Genomic DNA, 27,475 nt, shown 5'->3' with positions numbered 1-27,475 from the left:
ATGCTTTGTATTTTTTTGTCATTCATTAAGTCAATCATTGACATTGATGGCTGAATAAAGAGGTCAGGATGTAACCAGTGGTGAAAGTTATGTATTGACTTTTATGTAAAGGGGGGAAAAATCAAAGTGACAGTTAGATAACATGCATTCTTGAACAATAATGTCCCCCTTGTTTACAAGTTGACAGTCTGGAAAACGTTTTATCTAATAAATTTGTTTGTCCACGTGTTGCCCTAATAGCCCCCCACCCCCTCATCCCGTTATATACATGGAAAATCCATATTTGCTCGAGAAATGGGAATTATACTTCGATCGAGTAACGGTGATGTATTCTCCCATCCCCTTTAGTGACTTTTTATCCATAAATGTGTCAGAAAACGCTTCCGGTTCAGATAAAGCAACATTTTTTTCCTTCGAAATGGATAAAGTTGAAATAACAGAAAATGCAGACGCACGCGCAGTGCAGTCTCTTTCCTCAGGACGCCATTGTTCCAAAAGAGTTGTAGTTTAAATGGTTTGCTGCGTAGCTTGGTTAAATTGTAGGGACGGTTCTAAAAGACTACAACTCCCCCTGAGCCCTCATTCTCGCCTGTAGTGGAACAGGGGGAGTAGACGCAGCTGGACTGTTAATAAGATGCGCATGAATTTACTACAGTATCGGAAACAGCGATAAGAGAAAAAAAAACTTAATGGATGGTTCGATCGATCGTAAACTGCCTTTACGCAAGGTGTTTTTTTGCGTTAGATCTATTGCAGTAGCGTTTTCTTCGACGACTTTTAATCAAGTACGAGTTTAACTCGAGACCCCGCTTTCCGCAGTTGATGGAGATTCAAAGTTTGTTCGGTCCACTCGCATTGGAGAGAAATGCGTCCTTCGTTGACTGTGAAGGTAAAGTATCGCATTTAAAACACAATTAAGTTGATGCTAAGCTTTGGATCGTCTCATCAAATGTCACACTGAATGTGGATCGTCCGCTTGACGCTGTTGTTGACGCTTGTGTAACTCGTGTTTTGCGCGGTCTGCTTATGTTCTGTCACCAGTATATGAATCGAACGTGGGAAGTTTGGGAGTTCTGATCCCAGATGTTAGAGTTGATTTCGTTTTCCAGTCGGAAATAAGTACTATTGTGCTTTTAGTTTCATCCATGCTAAACTGACCAGAAGGTTAGCAGTTGGAGTGACTACATCTACCCTCCTATGGAGAACTAAGTACAAGAGTTGTCTGTATGTGGCCGGATCCTCAACTTTCGTCTCTCCCACAATTCAGGACATTCTCACACTCAAGCAATAACATGCATTTTCTCAACCTGTTCACGTGCAATCCGCCCTTTGACGCTCAAAAAAAGTGCACACGTTTTTATTCTGCGCACCCAATGCAATGCTGTCACCTTTAATATGGTCACTTTTTCCTTGCAAAGTTGTTAAACAAAGTTGGCAAGACGCTACTTTATAATCAACGAATGAATAAGGACCGTTTAGCTTACAAATCTAGCATTCAGATGAGAATATGTTGAAAATGATTTGCAAATCCTATTACAGTAATCCCTCGATTATCGCGCCTTCACTTATCGCAAATTCACTACTTTGCCCCTGCTATTAATTGTGAATAGATATATACATTTAAAAGTCATAACAATATGAAAACCAATGCTGAAACTCGTTAGACACACGCTACTAAGACTCAGAACTATTACCACTACTTCTACTACATCTACTGCGCCTTATAATGAGATGGTCCTTATACAGGCAAATCATTTTAAAATAGGCTGTCTATTGAAGATGTGCCTCATACTCCAATGCACATTATAGTGCAGAAAATCCAGTGCACAGTATTAAAATACAATTTGCATGTGTTTTTTTGTTTTGTTTACAACAAACATGTTTAAATTTGCATTTTTTTGCTTACAGGCTTCCTGTGGTCAGAGTGGATTAGTGACTTCAGTAAAAACAAGGAGCACCACCTTAAGATATGACACTTACTGCAGCCATATCAAAGACACTTAGGCCTTTTAGTTTTGCCATTTAATGAACAAGTGTGCATCTCAGCTGGCACCTGTGCTTTTCTCCCTGATTAATCAATCCAAAGTGACACGATAGAAAAGCACACAATGGCCACTCACTACAACCTATGAAAACCAAAGACATCCCTTACAATAAATACTATCACTGAACCCTCAAGCATTCAGCGTTGGGTATCACCATTGGAAAAAAAGGCCAATGTCTGCCTCCTCTCCGCCATCCTTACCTCGAGCCTTCCTCCACTCTCTCCATCCGACCTTGCCGCCCGCATTGTCCCCATCCTTGGCTGGACCAATCTACACGCGGCTATCCAACGGACACAGTAGTGCCCCTAGCCCGACCAACTCCCGTAGTTCTTTTCATGGGGTCTCCTTCTTACTACAGATTGGTTTGACCAGAGAGACGGTGAACCTGGAGGGGAATGACCAGTCGCTATCTGCAGTCAAAGACCTCGTGTGCTCCATTGTGGACCAGAAGGTAAGTGTCTACACATTTTTGGGTCATTTTTGACTATGTTTGTCTTATTCATAGCCATTACAATTAAAGCAGTGCATTCTAAAGGCAGAAGTGAACCAAAATGCTGCCTCAGCATGTGTTGTCAAATGACCATATTCATCTACAATACTAAGGTGGTCCAAAACAAACATCTGGGCCTCCTGCCCTGAAACTGACACAGCACAAGTGCCCTTACAATAGCAATGGTGGACAGTCTGGGTCCCAAAAGTTGCACAAACATGATTTAATCACTACAGCAGTGTTACTGCTGTCAAATATAGTTGCAGCTTTCTTGATATTGCAAGTTTAGATTTTTTCTTTGCTGTTAGGGATAATAAAACCTATTTGTTAATGCCTATTCCCATTAAATTATTAATGTGTGCATCCGCAGTTTTTTTGTAACCACTTCCGTATAATCCACTGACTGCACAATTTGTGACTATAATTAATCATTGGCGATAGATGGATGGTGATTAAAGAATGCACTTTAATCAGGTGTTACGACCGAGGATGTTTGGGAAGGTCATTGTTATATTATTCTAATTGATGAAAGTGTTCAAAGTGTGCAGTATAATCATATGACTAAGCATGTTATCATGACAAAAGTATTTTCTATGTTTATCAACAACTACTGACCTCTAGATAAAGAATGTTATAAAAAAAAAGTGTCCATTGGAACTAAAAACAATTTTCAAAATATCTGGTAGGAAAACAACGTATTAAGGAATGTACATTATATTTATTTATAGACAATACAATCCCTTAGAATTAAAGCTTTTACATGTAAAATGCATCTACTTAGGAAAAATCCAAGTTACGAAACCACTTGTGTGTATATATACTATATGTATATGCACACCAGATTTTGGTTTCCTAGTGTACTACTATCACATAGTATGTACTGCTTACCATACAATAAATCCTTATGCATTATAATTTTGCGGACATGATTGCGACGGAACACGTCCAGAACATTCAACCACATTGTTGTGCATTTCTTCTATTAAACCTTCCTAAATACAGTGTGCGCAGCACCAGCTGCAGCATGAAACCAGCCATATGGCTTTGATATCCATGGAAATTATGACTGCAGGCCTTTTGTACTCGCTCCATTCTTGCCACACTACTTGCAAGAAATGGACACCGATTGTGAATCTTTTCTTAGTCACGCCGTATAGCTAAACACTTCATACCTGAGGATCGCTGACTGTAGTTAAGGTCATTACACGAGTTTGCCATTCAGCAGAAATCTCAATCTGGCGGCAGGAAAATGACTGTTAGGCATTTGACTTGAAATGTGGTAATCTTACCCATTGCACCCCCACTCCCTTATTCTTATGTGCTAGTTTCCTCTGTTTAGGAAAAATTGTTCTGCCTCACCATGTGATTCATCTTTGTCATGCAAAAAGAAAAAATGTCACTCATCATCTTAACTTCAATGTGTTCATTCACTGGCAATGAAATGCTGTGTCAGCAGGTTTTGTATTCAGAGTTGTATCCAAATACAGTGAGTCACCGACTTCAGTATGGTGGTTCATTGTTCATACTCCTGCTACAACACAGTTTTTTTTTGGGTGTATTTTGAAAAGTTTTTCTTAGGCCAGGGGTCGGAAAACTTTTGACACATTGACTTAAAAAATTTGACAGATGGGCTGGGTCAGCATAAGATAAGATACATATAAAAAAGTGCATCCGTTAAGAGTACATATGAAACAAACTTAAAAAAAGGACTAAAGTATTAACATACTCATCACTCATCATTAAATAAAAAGTATAAAGTACAAAGTAAAGTGAAAAGGAATGTATTAAGAAATATTAAAATATAATTTAAAAAAAGATAGAGGGGAAAGGGGAATAGTTTCGCTTGTTTTCCAGGAAGGAAACTTTAGACCCAAGTAATGGAAGAACAAATTAAACCTTTCCCTTCAATTTTCGTTCTGGTTCATTTTAATTTAGCTCTGCCTGAGCCGCAGATTTTCCCAACAGATTTTCCCAACAGATTTTTCAGTCCCGCAGTTCCTAATTTTTGGGTTTGGACGGAATAGCTGTCTCTATAATTAACAAGACAAAGGTCTTCTTTCAGCCAGAAACAGGGTCTATTCATAAATATACAGTGAAAGTGTTGATTTTTATTATTAGAATTTTTATCTGTTGCACAATTCAACTGCAAAAATGTTTAATTTTCAGGATTATTTTGATAGTTTTGCACTAAACTCTTTCCTAAATTACACTCAATGATTTTTTTTTGGTACTTGGGATAGAGAAATAATATTTAAACCAAATGAGAAAGATGAAAAAACACCAACAATAAATCAACACCTTTTAATAACCCCCTTTTTAACACAAGACTTAATGTTTGTACAAGGTGCCAGACATTTCCTGCAAAGCCCATTCAATTCACACATGAGCCAAAACAGGTCAGTCTTAAGTCAATATATGCAGTATTGGTATTGATTTTGAATACGTATTGTTATGTTGTCATCCCCTTTTTCCAACTGACTGTCAAGAGTTCTTTACACAAATATTCAAAAACCGTAGAGTTACTTGACTTGATATGACAATTGGGACTGCTGAAGAAACAAAAGTTTTCCATGTGTTACTCAAAGACTTTCTTGCACAAGGAATCTATCAATTTCCCTAGTCTTGGAGTAATTTGTGGAAAAGAGAGAGAGAGGGGTGAGGCATGGGGGGGTTTGTAAGCTCTGAAGTTAAGTGAGCTAAGTAATTTCTACCATCTGCACTGCACATTTCTGCTGCCTTATTCTCCTTTAAATTCAAAGTGGCATGGCAGAACAGAAGACTTGGCCAGGAGAGTTTTAGCTACGATAAAGTGGAGAAGGGTGGTCTTCACGAAGGGTGATGGGCAAGGAAGATTGGGGCAGAGAGTCTTACAAGAGCTGTGAAGAGTATCTGATTGTCCGCCATTCATTCAGTGCCAAAACATCTCAATAGGGGTTGCTACCAAGTGCTGCTTGGCTTTGGAATGCCCTTTACGCAAAGAGTGAAGGGAGATTATCCCACATCAATTCAATCTCTGCTGCCTGAATGGCTGGTGATTGTGATTGTATTGACTCATTAGGCAATAGTCAATTGAACCATTTATTAATCAAGTGTCTTTGACTTTGTCCTTGTCAAATCATTCAGCTGGAGTAATTCGCCGTTATGCTTGGAGAGATTCCCATTAAGTTCCATTAATACATTTATGATCAAAGATTATATTAACTGAAGCAGGATGCCTCACTTTTGTTGGATTAATCAACAAACATGGCAGATTCAAATATGTTGGAAAAATGTCTCCATAGGTCTTTTTTTGTTCTGTTTTGTTCAAATGCGTAAGAAATGTTGAATTTACATTAATGCTTGTAATTTTAGTCCACTAAGCACAGCTGACCAACTATTAAAAGGTAAGAAGGATGCTAATGATTAAAAGTACACATGACATTTTGTCTAGCTCAGTGTTTCCCAACCACAGGTGTGCCGTAAAAATGTACAACAATTCATAATTTGTGATATTTCGAGAGAAAAATTGTAATATTCCCTGATTAAAATCGAAATACTATGAGATTAAAATTGAAATTGGGCAAACATTACATCATAGATATTACTATTACAAGATTTAAATCATAAAATGTTGAAATTTAAGTATATTTTGGTGCTTATTTATGTACCATGAAACAATTATGTTTGCGATTATGGTTTTTGAGCCGATTGTGTCTTTTTAAGATTTTTTTCAATGCAAAAAAGGTGTACCATAGCTCAAAAAAGGTTACGGGAAAAACTGGTCTAGCTAAACTTCTCCATCAGTTTGTCAGTATTGATTGTCATGGCTACAACAGGTTACAGAATGCCTTACACTGTTGTTTTCACAGCAATGTTTGCCTTTCCTGTCTCACAGTGGCGTGCACCATCTGTCAGACAATAGAAAGGTGGCAGCGGGAGTGCAATTAATGTTAAAACAACAGGATTACAGGGGGTGGAAGTTTCTTTTCTGTACCTAGTACCTCAAGACTCTTGATTTTGATTTATTTAATATGGGACAGCACATAGTAATGAACATATTAAAACTCATGCTAATGAACATATCTATGTAAATAGGTATGATTGAAGCTGAGGGCTATTTTCCATGTTTAGTCCCTTGTGTTGGTTGAAGATAAACGATGACATAAACTAGACACACACAGTTTTAGACAGCAATGTGATTGCAATTTTGGCTGAACTACACAGTCACCTCTAGAGCCAGCCCTTATTAATGTATTGGATTTTTTTGGTACAAAATCTTGCAGTAAAGGAGGAGCTTTATGTTGAAATATGATTTTGTAAACAAAGATAGCATCAGTACATTTAACAGTATTGTTCCAGTTCAGGCATTTGTGTTTTTTTTTGACATATTTTAATGCAGTGGTGCATTTTTTGGCTTTCTGTCAAATACTTTCATTGATGCTTAGTAAGTAGGAAGCAAAAACAGCCACAGTTTTATTAACAGTAGTAAGAGAAACCTCTTGGTAGGATTCATGTTGTCACTAAGATCTACTTGTTGATGGTCAGTTACCATTGAAGCCACTCCTTGTTTCCATATTCTCACTGCTCATGCTCTCCATTCTGCTGTGGTCAGTGAGGCAGTGCAGTCTGCACAGCCGATGTTCACATAGCTTCTCCCTCTACTGCACTTGCTATTATTCTTCCCCGTCTGTTTAAACATTTGCAGATATTGCCTTTCGCTCTCTTTTGGAGAAAAGTGACAGCTTACGTGTTGGCCTTTTGACAGGGATTTTATTCTTCTCGCAAAGTGAAAGAGAATTTAATCATTAATATGTACTTTTCAGTCTTTGCAATAACATACTGCAATATTTTGCCATTACATTGCAATCTCTTTCAATTCATTCATCACTGTTAAATAATATTTCTCAAGCAGATGAGATTGCAGCTATAAATCATCAGTGGTTTGCGAGAGCTGAGCCAAGAGTGTCCTGGATCATTCCACTCTCTTCCTGAGAAACTTTAGATACTGTGACTCAGGCTTCCTCTTCTTTGCCTGGACTCTGAACATGTTAACGTACACGATTTTTCTGGACACAGGCACACAAAATTGCAGAAAAGAAATGTTAAAACTGTATTGAGATAGCTGAGATTGTCTTCAAACTTTGAAAACAGACATTTTGAGCATACTATATTCACATTTGCTGAAAATCCACCTGGCTCTCATCGGCATATAACGGCAACTAACAAAAGAGTGATCTCATCACCAAGAACTCCACTTTGCTTTGTTGCCTTGGCGCTTTTGACAGAAGATTACAAGAGAACAGAATTGTTTCTTTTATTCCTTTTAATCAAATAATTGAAGGGTTACCACATTTTTGCATGGCCTGAAAGCAATATTAGGTGAAACCAGAAGTGGAAAAACGAAGGTTGGAAGTATTTTAGCATTAAAATACTGCATTATTTGAGGTCTATTTCTGATTCCGATGAATGGTAGGTCCTTACAAGCTCACAGAGTTCATCTTGTGTACTATTTGCCTCCACAAAAAGGGGTCTTTAGATTTTAAAACTCACAGAACCTGCCCTTTAGCGTAAATTCTTATAGTACATACATCTATATATACTGCATCTCTATTTCCGATCACATGGTTAGGATTTGGGACAACTCTAGCCTTAAGTATTTGTCAGTATTACTGTGAGAATGAATGGAAAGGAGTTGGACAAAATGTTAGTTTAGAGTACTGGTAAAAGGATGATTCTTAAATATTAACCCTGCCTAGTGTTTGGTGATTATACTGTTGAATGTGTTATGTAGTTGTTGTTTTTTTAATAGTTTTTTGTATTTATGTGTTCAAACATTAGAAGTTGAAAGGAAGCACCAATAGTCAATGAACAGATGTATCTTTATCTGGAAATAGCACCTTGAATCACACAGATCTTGTGACATTCTTTATCACTGGACTCCTAGCTAAATAAATGAATTAAAGTCTTTCACTTCTGACTAGTTCAATGTTTCTCTATGTCACATCATTCTCGTTAATTCAATAAGACGACTGGAAGGATAGTAGTGCATGTTGTGGAGAAATTCTCTGAATTATTCCTGCGATTTTGTCTCCGTTCTGTTAATTTCTCTTCAAACAACACACCACTGTCTTAATTTAGCAAGATCAGGAGCCAAATTGTGTGTACACTCTTAACATACTTTATGTGCTATTGGTACGCAATGATGGAATGTGTCCTAAACTAGTCAGTCTATTGTTCTCGCACCCCTGGCTTCCACTTGGTTTGATGAGGTATGGAACAAAAGAATTGTCCTCTTCCTTCTCACCCTTCAGATTCTGTTGTTGTAGAATCAGACTTGTTTTCTGTGGAAATGTTTCCACTGAAGAGGTGTTGACAGTTTGTGTGTATGTGTACATGAGTGTGAATGGCTTTGAAAGATGGCATTTCACCCAGAGTCAAAACCTCTTTGACAGATGAGTTGCTGCAGGAAGGATGCACAACTAAGCTCTTTGCAAACAACTTTTAAGTGTTAAAGGTTTGTTATGTTGAATAGTACTGATTATTTCAGTGGGTCATGAAGTAAGGGTGTGTTCTGTAGGTATGTTGTTATGAGAAATATGACTTCACCTGTCTGCCCTACAGTAAATGAATTAGTCCTTTTTAATTGCTTATTTGTGGGACTAATTTGATTGGGACTTTCAAAATTATGGTACTGTAATCACTAGGCCTGAACAAATTTAGATTTTTCTTGAAGTTATTGCATGTTACAAGGCACAAATTGTAAATTCATCACATTTTCCATTGTGATAGTTCAATCCTTTCAGCTTTGGTGATTCAAGCCTCCTGTGAAACACAAATATTTTTCCAATTCCGCTTTTCTCTGTTTTTTGCCTTTTGGCAGCTATGAACTTGCAGGTGTCTTAACACGCACAGTTCGCATAGTCAGTGCCAGCCCTGACACTTGCATTGTCAGGAGGGGGCCCCCATTGTGTGCGACCCCGGTTCGCCGGGAAACAGATGTTCGATCCCCTAGTGACACTCTGCTTGGCACTGTATTTAAATGAAGCTCAAATCATCATCATCATCAAAGCACTCTGGATTTACTCCTGAATACCACTGATTCAGGACAATTTCAAACAACCATCTGGTTTTGATTTGCTACCACATCCTATCCCCGCCATCCTTGAAACTAGACTCTCTTCTGTCTTCAGAAATGATTTTTATTTTCATTTATCAATGAAAGGGAATGTGGGCAAAAATCTGTAAAAAAATGGAGATTGGCAAAATTGTGTTATACAAAAATGATAAACTGACAATGTTGCATTACTTCAGTTAGTCATGGAATGAGTTGGTACCTATCAGTTGTTAAATGTGATTATCCAGGCTGTCTACTTATTATTATTATGTTTTTTTTTTGCTACCTCAGCCTTATGAGGAGGTTGTGTGTGACCTTTATTTTCACTTTTTGTCAGTTCCCAGAGTGTGGCTTCTTTGGCATGTACGACAAGATCCTGCTATTCCGTCACGACCTGAACGATGAAAACATCCTGCAAAGGTTGACCTCAGCAGAAGACATCCATGAGGGAGACCTTATTGAGGTGGTGCTCTCTGGTATGTATCCCGTCTGAAAACTTGTTTTGCGTGAAATCCATCCAAATAGATCTAAAAACAAAGAAAAATTGATTTAAGAATCACAATTATTGATTTAAAAGGGGGATAATCAGGAAATTTTATATACATCTATACTCTTCATTTTAATTTGATCCTAAAAAAGAAAGTCGGCACTCATGATTTACTTTCCCGGGCCACATAAAATGATGCGGCAGGCCAGATTTGGCCCCCGGGCCACCACTTTGACACATGTGCTCTAAGCTGAATACTGTAAAACCCAATTTACAGATACAAGATTGTAGGCAGGTAGCAATCATATGGTTTTAGGATATGAGAATACTTTAGGCTTCAAGGCTGAGGAATGTAGACGAGAGAACTTCCTTTTTGTTTCTCACTGTCTGTGTTTTTCTTCCCTTTTGTCATCCTTTGTTGTTTTGTTACAAGACTCCTTTCTTTCTTTTCACCTTGTTAAAACTATCTGCAGGTGGGAGACACTCTGGTCGAGTATAACCGGTCGGCATACAAATTAAAACAACAAAAAATACAGAAAATATTATCCTTGATGCTCCGTAATTTGTCTTTTGTGATCATCTATCTGTTTTTTTCAACCAACCTGCTGTTGAATCTTGTGGCTTCAAGTCGAGGAATATAATTCGCGGCAAGAAAAGCAAAAAGTGGCTTTTTCTTGGCTCCCGGCTCAAAAGAGGAGGACTTGTTTCTCCAGAAATAAGTGATTGTAGTAAGGCCCGTAGTGTGTAAACATGCTCTGAAATGCAAGCTGGCTCTGATCATAGCGCACACTGCAAAGGCCATGTGGGCCCACGAGGTTTGCGGTTTTGCCTGACTAATTGTCTCTTTTTTTCCTGGGTTTAGACTCACGAAATCTGCCTCCTAATTTTCAAAAGTTCCTCATTTACCACCAAAGCGTGTGCAATAGTACTTCACTACGAAGCGTTAGTAATAGATATGGCGTTTGTCATGAGTAACATTGTTTTTAATAGGAATTTGTGGCTTTTGAATGGAAAATGTAGTAGAAGAAGGCTTAGAAGATGTGATTCCAAAACAATGTTTTAAATAACTGGAATGATTGTCAGTGTTAAATTCCCTAGACAATATTTGTGTAATAGCGCAGAAGAAGAACCATCCAGTTGTTATATATAAATGACGGTCATGAATGGCGCTTTTCATTTTATCAGTGGAATGGAGCCAAATTTTTCACTTTGGGATATATTTTGCAGTTCTTTTATATGTCAAATTTTGAATATCTGTCCACTATAATGACCAAGTTATTTGATTGTTATTCTATTATGCTTCACCTTATTTAGGTGATCAAATTTTGATTAAAAAATACAGCCGGACGTATCTTTACGTTAGGAAATGAATTTTGGAGGCAACCGTCACATTGCAATCTTACACATCATCTCGTTTTTATGAGTCACGTATTCACATGACGATTCAACTCTTCCTGCCAATGATCTCATTGTTCACTTAAAATAAGAAAAACTGACATAAAAAGACGAAATAGAGATATCCACCCTTTCTTTGGATTATAAATAACTATATATTGATGATTATATTCTATTTATCTTTGGATTCTGTCCTGTTAGTATTGAAATATCTATTGTCATTGTATAGATATGTTGCCCTCTATTGTAAAAATTTAGACATTGCAGACAAATTAATCCTCTTATTTGAATTTACTGCATTTAAATTTGCTGTCAGCATTGTTGATACTAAGCCTTTTTTCTCCCTTTCTCTCTCATTTGTCATTCTATGTTTTCTCATCTTTAAGTTTGCTTTAATGTTTAAGTTTGTTTGCATCATTTTGCTGTCATTCTAGCCCAAGCCACAGTTGAAGACTTCCAGATTCGACCCCATGCCCTCTATGTCCACTCCTACAAAGCTCCCACCTTTTGTGACTACTGCGGGGAGATGCTATGGGGTCTCGTTCGCCAGGGCCTCAAATGTGAAGGTTGGACACGGAAATCCGCACGCAAAACAGCAAATTTTTAATTGCATATCATTGCAAACATGCACAAACTCTAAACTGTACTTTACATGTTAAACTTTTCAATAAATTTTACTGGACCGCTGACATGTTCTTTCAAGCTAATTGTACATTTCATAAAAGCTCATTTAATGTCTGTTATGGGAGATTTCAATTCTGTAGTTGTAATGTTTATGTAAAGCAATTTATCTGTTGAGCTCTTTTGTGGCTGAATTAAATTTCTGCCCCTGTTTGTCACCTTGTAACATTTCTAAGATTATTTTTGCTTATGTGTCAGGATGTGGGCTAAACTATCACAAGCGCTGCGCCTTTAAAATTCCCAATAACTGTACTGGCGTGAGGAAGAGGAGATTGTCCAATGTCTCGCTGCCGGGACCATCGCTCTCAGTTCCTCGACCTGCACCTGCAGAAAGTACTGCTGTCGTCGTGGATGAGGTGGGTTCCCTTTTTTTTAAAGTTGTAAGCTATAACCTTGGTGCAATTTCTGTTTTAAGTTTATTTTTGCAATACAGTAATCCCTCGATTATCGCGGATTCACTACTTTGCAATTTTTTACACTAATATTGTTTTTTTAAACTGTTTTTTAATGTTTTTGTCCATAAAAATGTGGCGCTGTCCATGCTGAAACTCGCTAATTTTGCTACTAGGACTCGGCAGTGAAAAAAAATTCTACATTAACTGCGATATTTGAGGGATTACTGTACTTGTGATCTGAAGAATGAATGAACTGTATTTACAGCAGCAGCAGCAGCCACAGCAGAGGTCTCATCAAGAAGCAGGAAAGCGGATCCTATCCTGGAGCGGCAGGCCTATCTGGATGGAGAAAATGGTTCTGGGTCGGGTCAAGGTGCCTCACACCTTTGCTATTCATACCTACACTCGACCCACTATCTGCCAGTACTGCAAGCGTCTACTCAAGGGAATATTTCGTCAGGGAATGCAGTGCAAAGGTAGGAATCTGTTTTGTAATTTAGGGTTTATTTGCTATAACTTAATCCCAATGTCTTTGACCAGATTGCAGGTTCAATTGCCATAAGCGGTGTGCTTCAAAGGTACCAAGAGACTGTTTGGGTGAGGTGGATTTTAATGGAGGTAAGGTCAATCTCATTTTGTTGCATTTGAGGTAGAGTATGTCAAAATAAAAACTTTATGAATGCGTGTAGAGCCAGCCAGCCCCGGGCCAGAGTCTGATAACCCTCTGGATACAATGGAAGTGGACAGCAGTGATATGGAAGGCAGCCGTGGATTAGATGATTCTGAAGAACTCTCCACTCCTGAGGAGCGAATGTTCGACATGGATTCCCCTTTCTTAGACCGGGAAAAAGATGAAGAACCTATTAAGGCTATTAGGTATGTGGATATGATGCTTAACAGTGGGTTGAATATTGTAATCTGAGCAATTCACCTATTGTATTATACCTTTTTTTCGTTATTTTTTTAAAGTAAATTTTAATGTGTTTTTCTATAGCCCCTCCACAAGCACTAACATCCCACTAATGCGGGTGGTCCAGTCAATCAAACATACCAAAAGGCGGAGTTCCACTGTGGTGAAGGAGGGCTGGATGGTTCATTATACCAGTAGAGACAATTTGGTAAGACTATTCAACAATGTCTTGTGCTGAAATGAAAAATGTCTACTTTTAAAGTTCAGCAATATTCATTTGAGGATACATTGGAGATTTATAATGTCTATTTTTCTGTGTGCACTAAACTTTCATTCTGCTTTCTTTGGAACAGAGGAAAAGACATTACTGGCGGCTGGACAGCAAAAGTTTGAGTCTCTTTCAGAATGATACAGGAGCCAAGTTTTATAAAGTAAGTGGAATTATCATGATAAAGAAGAAAATTGCAAAATAAACCAATTATTATTCAAGCTGAAATGTACTCTCCCTATAAATAAACCTTAAATATGTTTAAATACTCTTATTTCTGTCCATTTTGGAATACTAAATATGTTTGCATGCCTGATACTTGGACTAGCTTAATGAAAAAATAATAATATTACTATAAGTAGTTGAGAGTTGTTCATTAACAGCCATAACTTCATTTAGATGGCATAATATAACTTAGTGCAGTGACCTATGTCTACCTCTAATAATGGCAAATTTGCCTGATCATTAAAGCTTTCAATCAAAGTTTTTTTTTTCAACCTAAAAGCAATTGTGGGCCATTTCCTGCTCACCACTTGATGATTACAGCGCCACAAGAGCTTAATAGCACAGTAATTACCCCACCGCGAGGGTGCTGGAAGTTAAATACTTCCAAATGTGGCTTGATGGCTGTCCATTGGGTGTCTGGGATGTTTTTATTTTATTGTTCATGTCATTGTTTACTTTTTAAGACACCGCTTTGTGCATTGGCGAGATTTCTGATGCAGTGCATTAAAATGCTGCTTCCTCGTATCACACTCTTAAGAAGGTATTTTTTTAATTAAATTATTATGCCAGATTATCTGGAATCCAGCACCCCTTGTGATGATACGTGAAGCAGAAATTAGTATATTTGTTGAAGTCACAATCACTTTTGTGATAAAGATTGTGTATTGCATATAATTTAAATTGCAAAGGGATTATATACATTCCACATGCCTTTTTCAAAAGTACACCCTTGGTCAAAAGCTCATTTAACTGAATGGCAAAAGGACTTAAAACCCATGATTTTCCAGGTTTTCCAGATACTAAAGTAGCAGTATATCTTCAACATATTCCTATAATTTAACACAGATCCTCTACCCTCTTGCTCATCAGTATGTGGCCACTTTTCTCTCATACCCTCTCCTTTGCTTTATGCTTTTAATCTGATTACTGCTCGCGTGGCTCACTATTTTTCCCCCAGTTGGAAGTCATATAACGCCCCCTTCAATTGGAGACGAGACCCCTGTACTTGTGGTTTTCTCTTTTATGGGGTAAAGGGGCTTCTGTTTGTCTCGTCTGGATTGACCTCTGTCTATGTCAAGCGTGCCCGCTAATGCACCGCCCTTCGGGACGACTGTTAGTTCCTGCGGCTCGTGCTCAGATGAGGCCTCTGGCAAGTCGTGCCTTGTAATCAGGCAACCGGGGAGCGCTTCAGCACCGTTCACGTGACCCGGGCCCGCTAACCGCTAGCACTTCATCTGATACTTTTGTGGTGAGCCACGCGGAAGGGGACAGCGTGTGCCTTCCGAGAGTGCAGATTGGTTCAAAACTCTATGGTTTTGCATTATTTAGCCCTCCCCCTCTTTGCTTTGATTTGATAGTGAATATGGGGGGAGATGGGGGGGAACTTTTAAAGTTGATTCTGACTGTGATGTGTTCATAAGAAAGAAAGGAAGGGTGAGGAGAAGGCTGAGGGTGGGACTACGTGTACTACATTATCAAGGATACTGCAGTGGAATAACTAATAAGATCGAGTGGAATGTGTGAGTTTACAGACTATTTATTTTTCTATTGTTTACAGGCTTAACTGTTTCTTTCTTTCTTTGTATTGAAATTGTAGGCAGATTTTATATTCTAATAATGATTTATTTTTCAATTTATGAATTACAGTGCATTCTTTGTCCTTGCCGTGCAAATTCTAGCAAGAATTGTCATTTTTTTTATTGAATTATTATTATTCAATTGAAAAATGGCAATTGTTCCTGCTAGAATTGCACAGAGTTTAAAAATTAATTATTATTAGAAGATAATAATTCTGCTTACAATTTCTAATAAGAATTTATTTTTCAATTTCTGAATTACAGTGCATTCCTCGTCAATGTCGTGCAATTCTAGCAAGAACAATTGTCATTTTTTTCAATTGAAATATCATTAATCAATGTGCCCATATGTCAGTTCTAACAAAGAAATTAAGATTTATTTTTTGGTTAAAGAAAAATAAGTTCACTTTGAATTTCTCTCCATCATTTAAACAATGCAGCAGTAATTAAAGTTGCATACAACGCATAAACTTTGACTTGACAAAATCTCTCTCCTGTCTCTCTTGTAGGAAATCCCTTTATCTGAAATTCTCCAGGTAGAGCAGTGCAGAGACTACAACAACTTGGCCCAAGGAAGCAACCCACACTGCTTTGAAATCATCACCGCCACCATGGTCTACTACGTAGGAGAGAACAACGGCAATCACTATCACAGCCCCGTTCTGGCTGCCTCAGGAGTTGGCTTGGAAGTAGCTGAAGGTTGGGAGAAAGCCATCAGGCAGGCCCTAATGCCAGTCACACCTCAGCCAAGTCTGGCAAGTCTTGCAGGCTCAGGAAAAGATCATAGTAAGTTTAACCTGTGTAAAGAAATTATCCTTATTTTCCCCCTTTTTTAATCTTTCATCGCCCTAATACGTTCTCCCACTTTTCTTTTGGTAATCACCAAGTTTCCAAAATCCTTTGTTATGAAACAATGCATATTTGCACCATAGGCTCACTCTTAAGAAAGCCAGTTTATTACGTCATAAATGGCTTTGTGAAATAACGTTGATGATTCTATGCAAGCTATTTATCTTTTACTTGTCATGACCTAAGGATGTTGAGATCACAATGTGTAGCTAATGACGTCTTTTTTCCCTTTTTTCAGGAGAGCTGTCCATCAGCATATCTGTGTCTAATTGCCAAATTCAAGAAAATGTGGTGAGTTTTTTTGTGTGTTGTACTAACTAAATTGCATAACTTGAATTAATCTACAGTAGAAGTATCTGAAATTTGTAATATTTGTATTTTTAAACAGGATATTGCCTCGGTCTATCAAATATTCTCAGATGAAGTACTGGGATCAGGGCAGTTTGGTATTGTGTATGGAGGTATGCCTAAATTGGGATTTTCCCTAATTCTACATTTTATGTTGTACATAAAATTGCATCCTTTTTAAAATAGAAAAATGCATTTTTTAGGTAAACATAGAAAGAGTGGCCGAGATGTAGCTATAAAGGTTATTGACAAGATGAGATTTCCTACTAAGCAAGAGAGCCAGCTTAGGAATGAGGTGGCCATTTTACAGGTAAATGTCTCAAATGACTGTATATCATTCGCTATCTTTTTTTTTATATATATTAAAGTTCTACTTTCTCTATTTTCAGAATCTCCATCACCCGGGAATTGTCAACTTGGAATGCATGTTTGAGACACCGGAACGTGTCTTTGTAGTGATGGAGAAGCTGCACGGTGACATGCTGGAAATGATCCTGTCAAGTGAGAAGAGCAAACTGCCTGAACGAATCACCAAGTTTTTAGTGACGCAGGTTTGTCTTCAGAAAACATTTTTTCCCCTCTTTTATACATTCAAGATTCCAGTTTTTTTGTTAGGTTAGGTTAGAACTTTATTTCATCACGTATTCAGGAAATGTCTGCAGTAGCAAGACACACAAGACATTGTAGACCTAGATAAAAAAAAATGGAGCCACACATTAGATATCGCAATATCGAATTGACTGCTTTTATTGTCATTATACAACTAGTCATCACATAGTGTACAAATAAAAACAACAAACTGGCAAAAAAATAAACAGTAAATACGTTATTGAGAGCACCACATCACTCACTGAGTCTATGGACTCAACAACAAACAAACACATAGCTCAGGGGTAGGGAATCTATGGCTCAGGAGCCAATGTGGCTCTTTTGATGGGTGCATATGGCTCTCCACTAAGCTGTGAGCTAAAATATGGAATGCCAGTGAGAGTTGATTCCCAAACACACTAATATGAGACTTTTTTTACTTTTAAAGTGTTGAAATGTATTTAAAAATGCGTACATTTTAATGTATGCATACTTTTTAAATTCTGAGTATGGCTCTCAATGAATAATATTTGAAAGTATGAATTGTTGATGGCTCTCTATGTCAAAAAGGTTCCTGACCCCTGACATAGATCAATAATAATAATAATCAATAAATAGGAGTAGATAAATAAGTGGTTAACATCATAAATAAGCAGTACAAGTAGTAGTAGTAGTAATAAATCTTGATTAGGTCTTAGATTCAGAACTCGAGTGGAGTTTGTTGACAGACTTTGGGAAGAAATTGTTAGTTTCGGATGACATGAATGCTTTTAATTTTTGTGGCTCTGAAGACACTTGCATTTTGTTTGGCTTACTGTCTGTTTATGGCTTGAATTATCTCACCACACACAAGCCTGTAATCAAAACTAGGCCAGTTGATTCTTGTGGCGATTTGATTGTAGGGAATTGTTTATGAGAACAGTCAGCGGGGCATCAGGGGCCTCCTCCCCCTGGTTGCGGATTACTTTGCCCCCGTTTGTGGATCTTTTGTGGCCTGATTAGAAGAAGGGTGGGCTGGCTTCTGGGCCTCGGTGAATCTAGAACTGTTCTAAACAGGGGCCCATTAGTCGAGGCAGGTCTGGTTCTGATGTGGCTAGCAGATTGTTTGTCCTAGGCATAGACGTGCTGTGGTTTTGGAAGTAGGCCACGGAGAGTCATGCTGGAAGGGTTGCCTCATGCACACAGACGTGGTGATGAAATGACAAAGTGTGAGGCGTTAGTCAAGATGAAAGTATTTCTACAGAAAGACTATGCTTATACTTTTCCACATGGCGGCATGTTAGAAGATAATATGCATGGCAAAAGATCTGTTCTGTCCATAAAGGTTGTTTCCTCCCTGAAGGGTTTGAGGTTAAATGTTTTGATGCAGAGGAATTCTGAAATTGATTCCTGCAGAAGTGATTTTTTAATGTGAGCTTCCAGTTGTGTTTTGTATTGTGAATGTTTCTGGGTACAAAATACCACTACTTCTTAAACCAGGGGTGTCAGACCATTTTTAGAAATAATATTTAGATTTTACTTTAATAAATGGATTAAAAGAACTGGATTAAAAGCCCTGAATTTTCAGCTTTTTTTATAGATCTATAACAATGTTTATTTTAGCTTTTTTAAATATATTTTTAGATATTACAAAATGATTTTTGAACTAAAATCATAGAAAAAAATGATTAAAAAATTACAATTATTGATTCAAAAGGGAGTAAATCAGGAAATTTAATATACATCTATACTCTTCATTTTAATTTCATCCTAAAACAGAAAGTCGGCACTCATGATTTACTTTGACAGAAACAACATTCCCATTGAGGCCTTTTGTAACCTAAACATTTTATATGTAGATGACTCTATAAGTAGGAGTATATTGTAATAATGATGTGTCTTTCTCCATAGATTCTTGTGGCCTTGCGACATCTGCACTTCAAAAACATAGTTCACTGTGACCTGAAGCCCGAGAATGTACTGTTGGCCTCGGCAGAACCTTTTCCGCAGGTAAAAGAAAGCCCTGGTCCACACACGTGAGTGAATACATACACTAAGGCAGCACTTTCTCTCTTCTCTTCCAGGTAAAGCTGTGTGACTTTGGTTTCGCCCGCATCATTGGTGAGAAGTCTTTCCGACGATCGGTGGTGGGCACTCCGGCTTACCTGGCTCCGGAGGTCCTGCGCAGTAAAGGCTACAATCGCTCGTTGGACATGTGGTCTGTGGGTGTTATCGTGTACGTTAGCTTGAGTGGAACTTTCCCCTTCAATGAGGACGAGGACATCAATGACCAGATTCAGAACGCTGCCTTTATGTATCCTCCTATGCCTTGGAAGGACATCTCGGCAGAAGGTAACATCCCACGCTTTCTTGATTGGATTGGATAACTTTATTCGTCCCGTATTTGGGAAATGTTGTTGTCACTGTAGCAAGAGGGTGAGAATACTGACACAGGAAAAGACATTTTAGACATAAATAAATAGGTCATAAGTAATAAATAAATACATGAAGAGATATATAAATAAATAAACGAGGTGCTGAAATATATATATATGTATGTATATATGGAAATATTTACATATACATACATATTTAAGCACATATACACACATATATTTAGGCCATTATATACATACGTACACACATATTTAAGCACATATATACATATACATACATATATTTAAGCACATATATACATATACATACATATATTTAAGCACATATATACATATACATACATACACAAATATATTTAAGCACATATATACATACACATACATAAATATATTTAAGCACAAATATACATACGTATATACACATATATTTAAGCACATATATACATACATACACATAAATATATTTAAGCACATATATACATATACATACATATATTTAAGCACATATATAAATACATATAGATGTACATGCATGCTTATGGTAGGTCTTAAGTACATGATAAACTTATTAATTAGCTCTTAAAATATATTTACATAACTGACGCAGTCTAAAAACAATCATTGTTTGTCACAGCCACTGATCTGATCAATAATCTCCTCCAAGTGAAGATGAGAAAGAGGTACAGTGTCGACAAGTGTCTCAGCCATCCTTGGTTGCAGGTGACATTTATATTCTATATCACTTAACACCATTTCAGATTAGATTATTATTATTTTTTTATATATATTGACCTCTCCTTTTTCTGACTAATATGCTTTTTATCCCTTCAGGATTATCAAACGTGGTTGGACCTCAGGGACTTTGAAACGCGGCGAGGCGAACGCTACATCACCCACGAAAGCGACGACGCACGCTGGGAGGAATACGCCGACGAGCACAGTCTTGTTTACCCCCAACACTTCATCATGGCACCCAACCTGGATGACATGGACGAGGATCCTTAGCGACACACATAGGACTTGAAACACAAGTATTCAGGAAAACCCACAGGGGATGTTTTGCTTCAAACTTTAGGAGCTTTCGGTCCACCCTCACCTGGCTCTAACATCCAAAACTGTTTTCTATGGAAACAGACATGCTCATCAGGCGTGGAAAAGCCCAAATTTGTAGCATGCTGCACTCCTACAAGTCATAAGCTGAGGATAGACGCCAGTGAAAAACACAAAAACTAAAGAAACAAACATTTTGAAGTATTCCAACACATTCCATGGATGTAATGACAATCTTACCAAGAGAAACTTGATTGTCTTTTTGTTTTTTTGGACAGTGGTGGTTCATTTTTTTAGTAATAATATGCTTCTGTTCTTGTTTTTGTCTGAAAAGATGGACGGCAAAAGATGAAACTCATCCCAGAGGTAAAGGGCACTTTTCGGAAGGGATTCGGGGTGTGAGAATTTATCACATGTACTGTAAATTCTCATTTTCCAAACCATTTGTGAGACAGTCCTTTTTGGCGTGAAACTGGAAGAACGCTGTGTATTTTTTTTTGTATGGATATTGCTTTAATGTATTTAGTAATTCTGGTGATGTTTTGCACTATATTGCATTGAACATTCCTATGGAACAGAAACTCCATTTGCTGCTACAGAAGAAGGCACGTCCGTGAAAAATAGCCGTTTAAGCTCATGATGAGTGCCTCAATTTATTTTTTTTCATCTGAAAATTTGGTCTTTTGGAGTACTATGAACCCCAAAAAGGCATAATAAGTCCATACATGCAATTTTACACAAAAAGGACCTTTTTTTAAAATTGAGAGTTGGTTTCAAACTAGCAATGTGAGCTTTTTGTTCATTTTTACTATTTTTAAACCCTGTAAACATCCATTTATGGGATATGTTTTTTTTTTATGCTCTGTGGTGAGCTGCAGAGAGCAAGAGGTGCCACATGGAACAAAACAAACACTTGTGTGTATGATGGTGATGTCGGAATTATTCATTTTAGTGCAGTATTGAAAGGCTCATAATGGCAGATTAGTTTACAGCAGTATTGTCGTTTACTCTGCACTTGTGATTCGGATTTTCAAAATTGGAAATCTTTTTTATGTCTGATGCCGCTGGATTGGCCAAAGTTTTTTTTTTCTATGCATTTAATTCAAATTAAAAGCAACACAATCTGAAAAGGAAGGTAATACAGTTTTAAACATCTCATTCTCGTCTGTCTAATCTTAATTGAGGGAATTTTTTTCCTACAATAAGATGGTTGAAGAGGTTGAATGCAATGTGGGGTTTTTGGGGTCTTTTTAATTGATAAATTCTATAATGGGACCCTTTAAGTATCAAATGTGCATCCAATTAATGAAGGGAAATATCTTATAATATTTTTTATTATTAATTTCAAAAGGAAACAATATATTTTTGGGAATATGTTCAATATTAGAGTGTAAACTGAATTTTTTTAAGTATATTTATTTTTAAATTTTACTAAATGTTTTTTAAACTAAAAAAAAGGAAAAGGTTGATTAAAAATTGCAATAATTGATTTAAAAATGGGAAAATTAGGAAATATAATATACATGTATAATCTTCATTTGAATTTGATCCTAACAGAAAGTCGAAAATGATGGTTTACTTTCTCGGGCCGCACAAAATGACAAGGCGGGCCAGATTTGGCCCCCGGGCCGTCACTTTGACACCAGTTTTTGTACTGTTTCTGAATTTTACGAAAGTTTTTTTGTTGTCGTTCTCTATACTTTCTTTCTCTCTCTTTTGCCTCATGTCACAGGTTCCTGAACAGATGGATGTAATTCCGGGACAAGTCTCTCACCGCAAAGGGAATAATGACATGTTGAAAGAAGTTGACTGCAATGTGGGGGTTTGTGGGGTCTTTGAAATTTTACATGATAACTGCTATCATGGGACCCCTTAAGTATCAAATGTGCATCCAACTGCTGCAGTAAGAAATTACAGTGATTTGGACAGTTGTGATTAATCTATTCAAATTTTCTTTTTCTTTTTTTTTTATAATGTGTCCTCTGATGGTTTCTGCAATGACCACTAAATGTAGCGGACCCAACTCAGACTAACCACAGTTGAGGGGGAAAAAGTTGTATTTCTCTTGAGTGACTTTCTCCAATACTGTCCGCCTTTTATCTGCTCACTTGAATTCTTTCAAGATGTGAACTTTGTTGGCCAAAATGACCCCATTACCTCTGCGCCTTCTCCACTTGAGATTCATCTACACAAAATACTACTTTGACTCAACTTTTGACTAGAAAAGCCAAACATTCCATCTAAAAATATCAGGTAATTTTCACGCATTCATTTAAATTTAATAATACATTTCAAGTAGGTAAAGAAGGGCTTCTGCAGTGACTGTAAAATACTATTGACTATTCAGTCTGATGTCTCCCCCATCTGGTTGGAAAGAAATTAGCATAAATGATTATCACTACCCAATTTAACACAATTCATAACACAATGTGTGAATGTTATGAACATCCATTATACATGTCTATCTTAATTTATATTATTTTCTATAGTGTTTGTGGTAGAGTGAAGCACAATACCATGTCTATTGATTGTCCAGACTAAAAAATCCTCCATTCAAAGCTCCCATCCTTGAAAGCCATTTTTATATGTAACATTTGGCATTTGTCTTTTCAGGTTAAGAAATGCTGTTCACTTCAAAAGAAAATGCATTTTGCATGTTGGGGTATGCTTGTACTCAGTCAACGAAGAAAGTGCAGCATGCATGCCTCTTCACTTTTGCAGAGAAAGCACCAACTAGGACTTGTCCCCAAAAAAATCAAGTATAAGGCTGGAATGGAGGTTTCCACACTTGCTCTTCTAACACTTATATAGGTGCAACTCAAGATGTCTTATATCATGTCCTAGTTGGCCTTGATGTGCACTACCCTGAAAATGCTTGGTGTTAAGCAGGTTTGGCTCTGGTTAGTCCTTGGATGGAAGACTGCCTGGCTGTTCAAGGCAATGTGAGTTCTTATGTTATCAATAAGAATTATCTCAGGTACTTGCTTAGCCTGTGAGAAGCACATTTTATCACCAAAAATCATTTGTACCTGTACACAATATCCATCCTTCTTCCTTTCCTCCTCCTTTTCTAGTCTGCGATTCAGATATTTCTTAGTCCAAGCAGAGAAAGCCTTTAAGGCCCTGATGGCACACAACTGCCAAGTATCATTTAAATGTCTAGAAGTAAAAAACACTAAAGTGCATGCCATCACAATGTTCATAATATGCAATACTGTATTTTAAATGATTAAAGCCCAACCAAAAAGTATTTACATCCCTCCCCTCCACTAACTAATGCACGTTATGATGAAAACAATGTTATTTTAAATATGAAAGCCCAATCAATACCTATTTACAGCCACGCCCACCTACTGATGAATGCATGTTATTATGAAAACAATGTTTTTTTTCTAAGTATTAAAGTCCAATCAAAAAGTATTTACAGACCCCCACCCCTTCCACCACACACACACACTGACTAATGCACGTTATTATGAAAATAATGTATATTTTCTGTGTGTCTATTTTTAATAGGCGTGTCTGATGTCAGTTTAAATAGCCAACGTCATGCGCCAAAATCCCTGATGAGCCAGGAGGCTACATGAGCGTGCGTGCACTGCAGAGCAGCTCAGAAGTGACGATTTGCCGAAGAAACCCTGTCAAACTTCTCACAGGACGATGCAGATCATTTGGTTTGTTGTCATTTGAGGTTTTCGAAGCCCCAGTTCTCATATTAAGTGATTGTCGATGGTTGGCGTGGTGCAGCCCAACTTGTGTGCAGACTGCAAAATGTTTGCAAACAAATTGGCTTCATTGCGTTACCGATCGTTCTTTGTTTTAACAGCGAATCGTTGCATTGTTTGTTTCAGGACCTCATATTGCACAGAATGCTGGGAAACATCAAGAATGTGGCGAAAACGACCAGAAAGGAGCAGCGTGTCGACGCCATAACAAAGTGAGTCATTTTTAGATAGGTCCGATTTTCTTTATTCGTTTAATATTTAAACATCAGCGTTCAGTATTCAAGGCTTTGCGCCATTAGCTCGTTTTTCATCATAATGCATTAACACTAACTAACTTGGTGTTTTTTAAATAGCAAAAACCTGTGGATAAGTCACCCACACAAATGCCATTAGTGGGTGTGAAAGGAATAAACAGTAATCCCTCGATTATCGCGGTTAATGTAGACCAGACATGGCTGTGATAAATGAAAAACCGCAATGGTACTTATTGAATTTAATTTTAAAAATAGTATACTGGCAAGTAAAGGAGTCACTTCCGCTTGTGAGTTTCAATGTGGCTTTTCACATTTTTCTGAATTTTAAAAAATAAATCTGCTCGTAGTGGAACTGGTGCTTACTGTGCACTTAAATTAATTATATAATTTTACCCCCTTAACTTTTTTAAACACCTCAGGGCTTGGACCTTTTAATTTTTAGTTTTAAGGGTGGTTTTGACTAAATATAAGAGGCATTTATTCAACCATAGTGCATGGGTATTTTTTACTCATTTAACATATGGTAAAATGTTTTTGCTTGGCGTAAGAGAAAAATGGAAGCTTTTAGGGATATGTATTTTTTAAGAATGAAGAGATTTGAAATGATTGACTGAAAACTTGAGGCAAATGTTTTATTTTTCAAAATAAAAGACCCTAACCTTTTAATTTTAAATATGGTTTTGACAAAATCTAAGTGAGGCATTTATTCAACTATAGTGCAGGAGTAATTTTTGACCTATTTAAACTTGTTAAAATAACAATTTTCTTGGTGTAATAAGAGGAAAAAGTGAAGCTTTTTGGGATATTAATTTAAGAACGAATCAAAATGATTGACTGAAAAACTCCAGGCTGAAGTGTTTTCCAAAATAAAAGACCCCAGTGCTTGAACCTTTTAATTTTAAATCTTGTTTTGACAAAATGTAAGTGAGGCATTTATTCAACTATAGTGCACTGAAAAACTCTAGGCCTCAAATGTACTATTTCCTTTCAAAATAAAAGATCTCCCATTTAGGTAAAACCCTACTTGTGAATGTTTATTAACTTTATGTATTCACCCCCCCTTTTTTGTTTTCCAGAAATCCACCAAAGGGGACCAGGTTTCCTGCCTATGTACAGATGGCTCAGGCACTCTCAATTGGAGTTTTTTTTCAAAATAAAAGGTAAGACCTTGAAAATGGCCTTAGCGTAACTTTATGTATTGACCCCCCCTTTTTTGTTTTTCCAGAATCCACCAGGGGGGGGCCTGGTTTCTGCCTATGTTCAGATAGCCTCAGGAACAATCTATGAAGTTTTTCAAAATAAAAGGTGAGCCTTTCTCAATGTTTTATTTAACTCTGTGTATTGACACCCTTTTTCTGTTTTCCAGAATCCACCAGAGGAGACCTGGTTTCTGCCTATGTACAGATAGCCTCAGGAACCCAAGTTTTACGATGCTGGAGCACCAATGGGAACCAGTCTATGAAGTTTTTCAAAATAAAAGGTGAGCCTTTCTCAATGTTTTTTTTTTATTTAACTCTGTATTGATTGACACCCTTTTTTTGTTTTTCAGAATCCACCAGGGGGACCTGGTTTCTGCCTATGAACAGATAGCCTCAGGAACAATCTATGAAGTTTTTCAAAATAAAAGGTGAGCCCTTCTCATTTCTTTTTTATTTAACTCTGTGTACTGACCCCCTTTTTTTTTGTTTTCCAGAATTCCACCAGGGGGTGGAGAAGATTCCATTTTTTACGATGCTGGAGCACCAACGGGAACCAGTCTATGAAGTTTTTCAAAATAAAAGGTGAGCCCTTCTCATTGCTTTTTTAACTAACTGTACTAACCCCCCCCCCCTTTTCAGTTTTCGAATCTTCTCCACCAGAGGGTGGAGAAGATTCGATTTTTTACGATGCTGTAACACCAGCGGGAACCTATCTATAAACTTTTTCAAAATAAAAGCTGATTTCCTGTTTTTCCAGATTTCCTGCTGGTGACCAGAGGAATTACTTCATTTTATTTAAGTTTTTCAAAATAAAAGCCTTGAAATGTAAACATGTGTTGGTCTTTATGTAACAAAAAATGCAAGTCACAATCAAAGTTCAAAAAATTTATTTACAAGTAAACATTTGAAGTTCAGAATACTTAAGACATTTGTAGATTAACAAAACAGCTAAACACTTAGAAACTAATCTTTAAAAAAAGGAAGGATGGACACTTAGAAAAAAAATTGATGGAAAAAAAGGGGGGATAGACACTTAGGGGAAAAAAATTGATGAAAAAAGGGGGGATAAACACTTAGAAAAAAAATTGATGAAAAAAAGGGGGGATAAACACTTAGAAAAAAATTGATGAAAAAAAGGGGGGATAAACACTTAGAAAAAAAATTGATGAAAAAAAGGGGGGATAAACACCTAGAAAAAAAATTGATGAAAAAGCAGGGGGAGATAAACACTTGGAAAAAGCAGGGGGGGTATAAACATTTAGAAAATAAAATTCGAAAGAAGCAGGGGTAAAACACTTAGAAAATAAAATTTGGAAAAAGCAGGGGGATAAACACTTAGAAAATAAATCTTTAAAAAAGGAGGGATAAATACTAAGAAAATAAAATTTGGAAAAAGCAGGGGGATAAACACTTAGAAAATAAATCTTTAAAAAAGGAGGGATAAATACTAAGAAAATAAAATTTGAAAAAATTGGGGGTGCTAAACACTTAGAAAATAAAATTTGGAAAAAGCAGGGGTGA

At 37.1% G+C, this 27,475-nt stretch overlaps 2 protein-coding genes across 2 annotated transcripts; both read left to right on the top strand.

Annotated features, from left to right (window-relative positions):
• Positions 1-590: 590 nt before the first annotated feature.
• prkd3 (protein kinase D3) lies at positions 591-21,919 on the top strand. Its single transcript, XM_077731704.1, has 19 exons — positions 591-889; positions 1,909-2,496; positions 9,966-10,104; positions 11,945-12,076; positions 12,390-12,547; positions 12,861-13,062; positions 13,127-13,204; positions 13,276-13,462; positions 13,581-13,704; positions 13,850-13,927; positions 16,076-16,352; positions 16,654-16,706; positions 16,804-16,876; positions 16,967-17,073; positions 17,153-17,314; positions 19,242-19,340; positions 19,415-19,682; positions 20,361-20,446; positions 20,558-21,919. The coding sequence occupies exons 2-19, from the start codon at positions 2,218-2,220 to the stop codon at positions 20,729-20,731; spliced, it is 2,676 nt and encodes an 891-aa protein (XP_077587830.1). The 5' UTR covers positions 591-889; positions 1,909-2,217; the 3' UTR covers positions 20,732-21,919.
• Positions 21,125-26,784, top strand: LOC144206534 (uncharacterized). Its single transcript, XM_077731553.1, has 12 exons — positions 21,125-21,142; positions 22,509-22,598; positions 23,621-23,718; positions 23,851-23,920; positions 24,318-24,450; positions 24,628-24,713; positions 25,832-25,915; positions 25,981-26,060; positions 26,122-26,235; positions 26,305-26,382; positions 26,449-26,536; positions 26,712-26,784. The coding sequence occupies exons 1-7, from the start codon at positions 21,125-21,127 to the stop codon at positions 25,910-25,912; spliced, it is 576 nt and encodes a 191-aa protein (XP_077587679.1). The 3' UTR covers positions 25,913-25,915; positions 25,981-26,060; positions 26,122-26,235; positions 26,305-26,382; positions 26,449-26,536; positions 26,712-26,784.
• The last annotated feature ends 691 nt before the right edge of the window (positions 26,785-27,475 follow it).

Source organism: Stigmatopora nigra, chromosome 13 (genome assembly GCF_051989575.1).
Source record: "Stigmatopora nigra isolate UIUO_SnigA chromosome 13, RoL_Snig_1.1, whole genome shotgun sequence".
Classification (NCBI taxonomy): Eukaryota; Metazoa; Chordata; class Actinopteri; order Syngnathiformes; family Syngnathidae; genus Stigmatopora; species Stigmatopora nigra.
Note: the sequence above shows the minus strand (reverse complement) of the source record. Positions and strands in the feature narration are given on the sequence as shown.

Excerpts from the sequence above, each read along its gene's own strand:
- LOC144206534 (XM_077731553.1), top strand. Across the intron at positions 22,599-23,620 it reads AAGTTGACTGCAATGTGGGG|TTGGCCTTGATGTGCACTAC; the intron begins GTTTGTGGGGTC and ends ATCATGTCCTAG. Across the intron at positions 23,921-24,317 it reads TGATGGCACACAACTGCCAA|CCAACGTCATGCGCCAAAAT; the intron begins GTATCATTTAAA and ends CAGTTTAAATAG.
- prkd3 (XM_077731704.1), top strand. The coding sequence starts at position 2,218 with ATGTCTGCCTCCTCTCCGCCATCCTTACCTCGAGCCTTCCTCCACTCT. Across the intron at positions 13,928-16,075 it reads CAGGAGCCAAGTTTTATAAA|GAAATCCCTTTATCTGAAAT; the intron begins GTAAGTGGAATT and ends TCTCTCTTGTAG. Across the intron at positions 17,074-17,152 it reads ATGAGGTGGCCATTTTACAG|AATCTCCATCACCCGGGAAT; the intron begins GTAAATGTCTCA and ends CTCTATTTTCAG.